General features: G+C 41.8%; 1 protein-coding gene across 3 annotated transcripts in view; it reads left to right on the top strand.

The window, feature by feature from the left end:
* The window catches only part of kcnab1b (potassium voltage-gated channel subfamily A regulatory beta subunit 1b), a 69,316-nt gene that overhangs the window by 17,133 nt on the left and 41,268 nt on the right, over positions 1 to 10,915 (top strand). For all 3 annotated transcript variants that reach the window (XM_055910823.1, XM_055910826.1, XM_055910824.1), the window contains exon 2: positions 10,603 to 10,646. In XM_055910823.1, the coding sequence (XP_055766798.1) occupies positions 10,603 to 10,646 (44 nt within the window). The remainder of the gene's footprint in view (positions 1 to 10,602; positions 10,647 to 10,915) is intronic.

Genomic DNA, 10,915 nt, shown 5'->3' with positions numbered 1-10,915 from the left:
GTTACTGTTTGAGACTCTGTGTATGCTGTTCCCTGCCCCGCTACAAAGTTTCTCCCTGCAGGCAGTCACTGAGTCCGAGGTGCTACAGCAGCTCCTGAAACTTGACCCCCAAAAAACATCTGGGTCAGATGGTTTAGACCCTTTCTTCTTTAATTCTTGACGCACGAATCCCTTTAGCGGGATCATTTTCGTAAACAACCGCTGAATTGCAGAGCGCCAAATTCAAAAACATTTGCTAAAAAAAATAATATTCATGAAATCACAAGTGCAATATAGCAAAACACAGCTTAGCTTGTTGTTAATCCACCTGTCGTGTCATATTTTGAAAATATGCTTTTCAGCGAAAGCAATCCAAGCATTTGTGTGAGTTTATCGATCACTAGACAAAACATTAAGAACACCTAGCAGCAATGTATATTGGTCACGAAAGCCAGAAAAGCAATAAAATGAATCGCTTACCTTTGATGATCTTCGGATGTTTGCACCCACGAGACTCCCAGTTACACAATAAATGTTCCTTTTGTTCGATAAAGATTATTTTTATATAAAAACAACTCTATTTGTTTGGCGCGTTATGTTCAGTATTCCACAGCCTTAGGCAGGTCATCAAGGCTTGACGAAAATTCCAAAAAGTATCCGTAAAGTTCGTAGAAACATGTCAAACGTTTTTAATAATCAATCCTCAGGTTGTTTTTAACATCAATAATCGATAATATTTCAACCGGACTGTAAACTATTCAATACTGGAGAGAAAGAAAATGTCGAGCAACCAGTGTCGAGCGCATGAACTAATGTAAGGACCTCCGTCTACCCACTGACGCGTTTTGATAAATCTCGCAAATTGTTCAGAATAGAAGCTTGAAACTATGTCTAAAGACTGTTCACACCCTGAGGAAGCCATTGGAAAAGGAATCTGGTTGATATCCCTTTAAATGGACGAAAGGCAGGCAATGGAACAGTGATTTTTCAAAATAAAAGGCACTTCCGGGTTGGATTCCTCAGGTTTTCGCCTGCAAAATCAGTTATGTTATACTCACAGACAATATTTTGACAGTTTTGGAAACTTTAGAGTGTTTTCTATCCTACTCTGTCAATTATATGTATATTCTAGTATCTGGACCTGAGAAATAGGCAGCTTACATTGGGAACGTTATTTTTCCAACATACAAATTCTGCCTCCTAGCTTCAAGAGGTTTCAAGGTTGCTGCCCCTGTCATCGCCAAGCCTATCTCCAACCTTTTTAACATGTCTCTCCTTTCTGGGGAGGTTCCCATTGCTTGGAAGGCAGCCACTTTTATCAAAAGTGTTGGCAAAACATGTCATTAATCAACTGACTGGCTTTCTTGATGTCTATAGTCTTCTCTCTGGTATACAATCTGGTTTCTGCTCAGGTTATGGATGTGTCACTGCAACCTTAAAGGTCCTAAATGATGTCACCATTGTCCTTGATTCTAAGAAATCTTGTGCTGCTATTTTTATTGAGTTAGCCAATGCTTTTGATGCGGTAGACTATTCCAATCTTGTGGGCCAGCTAGGAGTATTGGTGTCTCTGAGGGGTCTTTGGCCTGGTTGGCGAACTAGCTCTCTCAGAGTGAAGTCAGAACATCTGCTGTCTCAGACACTGCCTGTCACCAAGGGAGTACCCCAAGGCTCAATCCTAGGCCCCACGCTCGTCTCAATTTACATTAACATCATAGCTCAGGCAGTAGGAAGCTCTCTCATCCATTTATATGCAGATGATACATTCTTATAGTCAGCTGGCCCCTCCCCGGAGTTTGTGTTAAATGCTCTACAACAAAGCTTTCTTAGTGTCCAACAAGCTTTCTCTACCCTTAACCTTGTTCTGAACACCTCCAAAACTAAGATAATGTGGTTCGGTAAGAAGAATGCCCCTCTCCCCACAGGTGTGATTACTACCTCTGAGGGTTTAGAGCTGGAGGTAGTCACATCATACAAGTACTTGGGAGTATGGCTAGACGGTACACTGTCCTTCTCTCAGCACATATCAAAGCTGCAGGTTAAAGTTAAATCTATACTTGGTTCCCTCTATTGTAATTGCTCCTCTTTCAACCCAGCTGCCAAACTAACCCTGGTTCAGATGACCATCCTACCCATGCTAGATTATTGAGACATAATTTATAGATTGACAGGTAAGGGTGCTCTCGAGCAGCTAGATGTTCTTTACCATTCGGCCATCAGATTTGCCACCAATGCTCCTTATAGGACACATCACTGCACTCTATACTCCTCTGTAAACTGGTAATCTCTGTATACCCGTGGCAAGACCCACTGGTTGATGTTTATTAATTAAACCCTCTTATGCCTCACTCCCCCCTATCTGAGATATCTACTGCAGCCTTCATCCTCCACATACAACACCCGTTTTGCCAGTCACATTCTGTTAAAGGTCCCCAAAGCACACACATCCCTGGGTCGCTCGTCTTTTCAGTTCGCTGCAGCTAGCGACTGGAACGAGCTGCAACAAACACTCAAACTGGACAGTTTTATCTCCATCTCTTCATTCAAGACTCAATCATGGACACTCTTACTGACAGTTGTGGCTGCTTTGTGTGATGTATTGTTGTCTCTGCCTTCTTGCTCTTTGTGCTGTTTGTGCCCAATAATGTTTGCACCATGATTTGTGCTGCTGCCATGTTGTTTTGCTACCATGTTGTTGTCATATTGTGTTGCTACCATGCTGTGTTGTCATGTGAAGTGTGTTTTGTCCTATATTTATATTTTATTTATTTTTTCATTTTTAATCCCAGCTCCCGTCCCCGCAGGAGGCCTTTTGCCTTTTTGGTAGGCCTTCATTGTAAATAAGATTATGTTCTTAACTGACTTGCCTAGTTAAATAAAGGTAAACATTTATAGTTTTTTAAATAATTACATACCAAAAGGGTTCTTTGGCTGACCCCATAGGATAACCTTTTTTGGTTCCAGGTAGAAGCCTTTTTTGGTATTTTTTGTCTAAGAGTGTAGGTGTCATTTAACATAGTTTATTATATAGGTTTACTACAGACACATACATACTGTGTGTTCCTATAGTCTAATGCAGCCACTTACAGGTACTATGATGCATTATTTACACTTTGTGTTATGGAAAAGTTACGTCTTATGTCTTGTTATTTAACCTTTATTTAACTAGGCAAGTCAGTTAAGAAAAAAAAATCTTATTTTACAATAACAGCCTACCTCAGCCAAACCCTAACGACGGTGGGCCAATTTGGCACCGCCCTATGGGACTCCCAATCACGGCCATTTGTGAGACAGCCCGGGATGAAACCAGGGTCTGTAGTGATGTCTCTAGCGCTCAGACGCAGTGCCTTAGACCGCTGCACCACACAGGAGCCCCTGTGACCAAGGAAGATTGGACATAGTGTTCTGGTTGTCTTGCATTAGACCTATGTAATAAGAGACTGTGATGGGATGTGTAACCCATCTCCCTCCTCCTCTCAGTACCCTTGATGATGTTCTGGAAGGTTCAGGGGCCCAGCGTTGAAGTTTATTTGGGCCCATATAACATGCCCATCAGTGAAGGCTGCTGAGGGGAGAACAGCTCGTAATAATGGCTGGAACAGAGCAAATGGAACGGCATTAAACACCTGGAAACCATGTATTCGATATCATTCCACTGATTCCGCTCCAGTCATTACCACGGAACCCCTTCTCCCCAATGAAAGTGCCACCAACCTCCTGTGATGCATATATCACTCACGGTAGATTTAACACACACACACACACACACACACACTCACACTCACACACACACACACACACACACACACACACACACACACACACACACACACACACACACACACACACACACACACACACACACACTCACACACATACACATACACATACACATTCACATACACATACACATACACATACACATACACACACACACACACCACTGAGCCCTGTGGGGAACCTGCTGTCATTTCACATTTCTCATTCCGTGTCATATACTTCAGCAGTATACTGTCATATAGAATACTTCAGCAGTATACTATCATATAGAATACTTCAACAGTATACTGTCATATAGAATACTTCAACAGTATACTAACATATAAAATACTTCAGCAGTATACTGTCATATAGAATACTTCAGGGGCAGCAGGTAGCCTAGTGGTTAGAGCGGTGGGCCAGTAACCAAAAGGTTGCTGGATTGAATCCCTGAGCTGACAATGTAAAAATCTGTCGTTGTTCCCTGTGTGCCGAAGAAGTCGATGTCTATTATGGCATCCCCGGGCACCTCTCTGATTCAGTTGGGTTAAATGTGGAAGATGCATTCAGTTGTACAACTGACTAGGTATTTCCCTTTCAGTAGTATACTGTCATAAAGAATACTTCAGCAGTATACTGTTAAACAGAATACTTCGACAGTGTTCTGTGTTTGATCCACCTGGACTTTGGGACTTTCAAATTCTCCCCTCTGTCACTGTATACATGTTGCAGTCTGTATCTCTTTCTTTTTTGTCTGTCTCTTGGTTCCCCTATCACTCCATTTCTCTCTCTCTCTCTCTCTCTCTCTCTCTCTCTCTCTCTCTCTCTCTCTCCCTATCACTCCAATTCACTCGGTACCAATTCCTTTCTCCATCTACTTGTCTGTCCTGCCCCCTCTCTCTCTCCATCTTCTCCCTCACCCTCTTTTCTCGCTCCACTAGTGCGCGTCAGTCAAGGAGAATTTCAGGCGATCCCGGCTTAACGGCCGCAGGCTCAGCTGGTGATTTCCTCTCTCTGCTACTTTGGAGCTTTTCTCTGGCAGGCCCTAATCTCTTCATTTTCCCGGAGTTTAGCGAGAGCGTTATACAACACCTTATGTTACATCTCTCACTATTCCAGTATTTTCAGGGTGTGATTTTATGTGTCACTAAATATTAATTTGATAATCTATTTAAACATATGATGAAAATGTTGCTGGCGAGTAGCGCTATAGCAGGGGATGTTGATAAGACATGACAGGGCGGTTTGGTACTAGGGCTTCTTTTAAGTGACTCATTTGACATTTTACCTCAAGGCTTGGTTTCGCCATCCCCCATGCATCAGAAACTGTCTAATGTACGGTACATTTTGCATGTTGACTGTACTGAATGTGTTAGATGGAAATGGCCTAGCACGGTCCAAATGTCTTCTGCAAAATAGACACACAAATATACAGGCACGCATGTACTCGCACTCACACACACCCCCCCGCCCCCAATTCCTACACTTCTAGACTTGAAAAAAGTCCTAATCTCTTGAATCATTGGTGTCAACCCCCCAGACAGACAGACAGACAGACAGACAGACAGACAGACAGACAGACAGACAGACAGACAGACAGACAGACAGACAGACAGACCGACCGACCGACCGACCGACCTTCCTTCCTTCCTTCCTTCCTTCCTTCCTTCCTTCAAGGGAGTCAACGGAATACTTCCCAGCCCAGAGTTGTGACTGCAGATCTGAGTTATCAGACTTGCGGCTGTCAAATTGGAAAATATTTTTGATGAGTTATTCATAGCAGTCAGGAGAAGTTAGAATTAGAAGGAGTAGTGTCCCATATCAATACTTAGAGGGAGTAGTGTCCCATATCAATACTTAGAGGGAGTAGTGTCCCATATCAATACTTAGCGGGAGTAGTGTCCCATATCAATACTTAGCGGGAGTAGTGTCCCATATCAATACTTAGAGGGAGTAGTGTCCCATATCAATACTTAGAGGGAGTAGTGTCCCATATCAATACTTAGCGGGAGTAGTGTCCCATATCAATACTTAGCGGGAGTAGTGTCCCATATCAATACTTAGAGGGAGTAGTGTCCCATATCAATACTTAGCGGGAGTAGTGTCCCATATCAATACTTAGAGGGAGTAGTGTCCCATATCAATACTTAGAGGGAGTAGTGTCCCATATCAATACTTAGAGGGAGTAGTGTCCCATATCAATACTTAGCGGGAGTAGTGTCCCATATCAATACTTAGAGGGAGTAGTGTCCCATATCAATACTTAGCGGGAGTAGTGTCCCATATCAATACTTAGAGGGAGTAGTGTCCCATATCAATACTTAGAGGGAGTAGTGTCCCACATCAATACTTAGAGGGAGTAGTGTCCCATATCCATACTTAGAGGGAGTAGTGTCCCATATCAATACTTAGCGGGAGTAGTGTCCCATATCAATACTTAGAGGGAGTAGTGTCCCATATCAATACTTAGAGGGAGTAGTGTCCCATATCAATACTTAGAGGGAGTAGTGTCCCATATCAATACTTAGAGGGAGTAGTGTCCCATATCAATACTTAGCGGGACTAGTGTCCCATATCAATACTTAGAGGGAGTAGTGTCCCATATCAATACTTAGCGGGAGTAGTGTCCCATATCAATACTTAGAGGGAGTAGTGTCCCATATCAATACTTAGAGGGAGTAGTGTCCCATATCAATACTTAGAGGGAGTAGTGTCCCATATCAATACTTAGAGGGAGTAGTGTCCCATATCAATACTTAGAGGGAGTAGTGTCCCATATCAATACTTAGAGGGAGTAGTGTCCCATATCAATACTTAGAGGGAGTAGTGTCCCATATCAATACTTAGAGGGAGTAGTGTCCCATATCAATACTTAGAGGGAGTAGTGTCCCATATCAATACTTAGAGGGAGTAGTGTCCCATATCAATACTTAGAGGGAGTAGTGTCCCATATCAATACTTAGCGGGAGTAGTGTCCCATATCAATACTTAGCGGGAGTAGTGTCCCATATCAATACTTAGAGGGAGCAGTGTCCCATATCAATACTTAGAGGGAGTAGTGTCCCATATCAATACTTAGCGGGAGTAGTGTCCCATATCAATACTTAGAGGAAGTAGTGTCCCATATCAATACTTAGAGGGAGTAGTGTCCCATATCAATACTTAGAGGGAGTAGTGTCCCATATCAATACTTAGCGGGAGTAGTGTCCCATATCAATACTTAGAGGGAGTAGTGTCCCATATCAATACTTAGAGGGAGTAGTGTCCCATATCAATACTTAGAGGGAGTAGTGTCCCATATCAATACTTAGAGGGAGTAGTGTCCCATATCAATACTTAGAGGGAGTAGTGTCCCATATCAATACTTAGAGGGAGTAGTGTCCCATATCAATACTTAGAGGGAGTAGTGTCCCATATCAATACTTAGAGGGAGTAGTGTCCCATATCAATACTTAGCGGGAGTAGTGTCCCATATCAATACTTAGAGGGAGTAGTGTCCCATATCAATACTTAGAAAACGTATGTCTGTGATCAATGAAGGTGACTGAGATAAACATCTGATTTCAAAGAGATATACTTTTTGGGGAAAAGTAAAGGAAAAGGAGGGCAGAGTGTCCTCTAGTTTTTGGTTTCTCCATTCAATTAAGACCTAGACAACCAGGTGAGGGGAGTTCTTTACTAATTAGTGAACTTAATTAATCAATAAAGTACAAGGGTGGAGAGAAAAACCCGCAGACACTTGGCCCTCTGTGGAATGAATTTGGCACATGTTGTCTGTGGTGAGGTTAGACAGCATGAGGTTGGATTCAAATGGCCATGTCTCGCCTTGTATGGCCCTTTAGTTGGTTACTTAGCCGTTAGGACAGCGATATTGACATTTTAAAGGAGTAATTTACAGCACTGAACAAATATCTGAGAGCAGCGGCATATTTCTTACAGAGAGTTGTTGTTGTTTTCTCTGTTTAAGAACTTAAGAACTATGTAAGGACTTGTACTGCAGTTCATTGGCTAATGATGATGTGTGTGTGCATGCATCCATGTGTGAAAATCAATGTCCTTGGTCTCTCTCTCTCTCTCTCTCTCTCTCTCTCTCTCTCTCTCTCTCTCTCTCTCTCTCTCTCTCTATATATATATATATATATATATATATATATATATATGTATATATATATATATATATATATCTCTATATATATCTCTATATCTCTCTCTCTCTCTCGAGGCAGTTCCAGAATGTACTTCTGTCTGTCTGGGGCTTTTCTATATCTCTATGAACATTTGAACACATTTACATTCCGGTTACTGTCATTCGTATGCTCTTCACACATCTGACAGGCTGGTAACATTCCTGGCAGCTGTTTTTTTTTCTCACCAAATTATAATTTAAAAAAAAAACTGTTCCCTTCAACAGAGCTGCTAAATGGGCATTGAAATGAAATAAGATAACAAGAATATAGACCGATAGGATTTCTTCCTGTGATCAAAAAACAACAAGACTTTTACAGAATTCTCTCTGAAACTAATCTCTGCATCCAGAACCACATCTGTCACCAGAGAATACTCTGCAGCCAACTAACGTGTGATGACAGATTGACAGGCGCCAGAGGAAAGCTATCAAGCACCTGTTCTTATTTTTCTCTAAGAGGAATGAGAAATTCCCAGAGTATGTGCAATGCAACTCAAATGTCTAACTCTCATTTTGTTTCCCTGTTTTATAGCAGGCCAAAACTATTAGCACGGATCAGCTAGGAGCAAATTGAAAATTCTCTTGGAATAAATTATGGTTTGGAAGAGAACCACGGATCAGAAGTGTACTATGAGGGACAGCGAGAGAGCGAGAGAGAAAAAGGGGTGATAGAGAGAGGGACGGGAAGAGAGAGAGAGAGAGAAAAAGAGAGAAAGAGGAGAGAAAGGGAGGGAGAAATAGAGGGTGTTAAAGTAATAAACTAGCTCTGCAGTGGTGGTATAGTAATAAACTAGCTCTGCAGTGGTGATATAGTAATAAACCAGCTCTGCAGTGGTGATATAGTAATAAACTAGCTCTGCAGTGGTGATATAGTAATAAACTAGCTCTGCAGTGGTGATACAGTAATAAACTAGCTCTGCAGTGGTGATATAGTAATAAACTAGCTCTGCAGTGATGATATAGTAATAAACCAGCTCTGCAGTGATGATATAGTAATAAACTAGCCCTGCAGTGGTGATATAGTAATAAACTAGCTCTGCAGTGATGATATAGTAATAAACTAGCTCTGCAGTGGGGATATAGTAATAAACTAGCTCTACAGTGATGATATAGTAATAAACTAGCTCTGCAGTGGTGATATAGTAATAAACTAGCTCTGCAGTGGGGATATAGTATAAACTAGCTCTACAGTGGTGATATAGTAATAAACTAGATCTGCAGTGGTGATATAGTAATAAACTAGCTCTGCAGTGGGGATATAGTAATAAACTAGCTCTGCAGTGATGATATAGTAATAAACTAGCTCTGCAGTGGGGATATAGTAATAAACTAGCTCTACAGTGATGATATAGTAATAAACTAGCTCTGCAGTGGTGATATAGTAATAAACTAGCTCTGCAGTGGGGATATAGTAATAAACTAGCTCTACAGTGATGATATAGTAATAAACTAGATCTGCAGTGGTGATATAGTAATAAACTAGCTCTGCAGTGGGGATATAGTATAAACTAGCTCTACAGTGGTGATATAGTAATAAACTAGCTAAGCAGTGGGGATATAGTAATAAACTAGATCTGCAGTGGTGATATAGTAATAAACTAGCTCTGCAGTGATGATATAGTAATAAACTAGCCCTGCAGTGGTGATATAGTAATAAACTAGCTCTGCAGTGGGAATATAGTAATAAACTAGCTAAGCAGTGGGGATATAGTAATAAACTAGCCCTGCAGTGGTGATATAGTAATAAACTAGCTAAGCAGTGGGGATATAGTAATAAACTAGCTCTGCAGTGATGATATAGTAATAAACTAGCCAAGCAGTGGGGATTGTGGCAGATGCTGCAGATAGTGTCGCGTTGTGTTTCTGAGGCAGACAAAAGCAATAGAATGTTCTAAGGTGTAATTGTCTGCTATTTCTGTGTGTGTGTGTGTGTGTGTGTGTGTGTGTGTGTGTGTGTGTGTGTGTGTGTGTGTGTGTGTGTGTGTGTGTGTGTGTGTGTGTGTGTGTGTGTGTGTGTGTGTGCGTGCCTGCGTATGCGTCTGCGTTGTGTGTGTGCGTGTCTACAACAGTCTGATTGTGAGAACGAATGAGACAACTGAAGAAGAGATTGATGCCTTTACAACAGTCTGATTGTGAGAACGAATGAGACAACTGAAGAAGAGATTGATGCCTTACTGAACTAGAAAGAGAGAAAAGCGTTTCGTACAAAATCTCTGATTTCAAACCCCACAGAGGTATAAAAAGTAATACAACTTTGTCCTTTATGTTACGAGTCAAATCAGCCCGTACAGTCCTCAAGGGTCTTTGAAAAACCTTCAGAAACAATGCAATGCTCCAGGACCAGGGAAATACCATTGTGAGAGTGTAGCGTGTGATAGATGGACTACATCATCTCCCAGTAATCTCTCGATTCTGATTTGTGATTGGACCAGAGACAGAGGTGTGTTCCAATGATATTGTCCACTGATCAACTATGAGGAAGACAATGAGAGGCAGAAGGCCCTCCTCGCTATCATTATAATAGATTTTCTTTGTTCCCTTTCCACATTTTGGCTCCTTGCGGAGCACACAGCTGCCAGTACGTTTTGAGTGTTTACATCCCCTCTAATACCATGCCATTGTTAGTGTGTGAGTGTGTTCTTCCACTCAATAACAATATGTGGATGTGTTCTCCACAGGAACCTGGGAAAATCAGGCTTGCGTGTGTCCTGTTTGGGCCTCGGTGAGTACGTTTGATGTGTATCCTGTTTGGGCCTCGATGAGTATGTTTGATGTGTATCCTGTTTGGGCCTCGATGAGTATGTTTGATGTATATCCTGTTTGGGCTTCGGTGAGTACGTTTGATTAGCATCCATGTGTAATCTGTGTTCAGCTCAACTCTCTCCAGGTGCTATACTATCCAACAGGTGTGTGTGTGTGTGTGTGTGTGTGTGTGTGTGTGTGTGTGTGTGTGTGTGTGTGTGTGTGTGTGTGTGTGTGTGTGTGTGTGTG

This window comes from Salvelinus fontinalis, unplaced genomic scaffold (genome assembly GCF_029448725.1).
Source record: "Salvelinus fontinalis isolate EN_2023a unplaced genomic scaffold, ASM2944872v1 scaffold_0032, whole genome shotgun sequence".
Lineage (NCBI taxonomy): Eukaryota > Metazoa > Chordata > Actinopteri > Salmoniformes > Salmonidae > Salvelinus > Salvelinus fontinalis.
The sequence above is the reverse complement of the archived record's forward strand: the minus strand, read 5'-3'. Positions and strand labels throughout refer to the sequence as shown.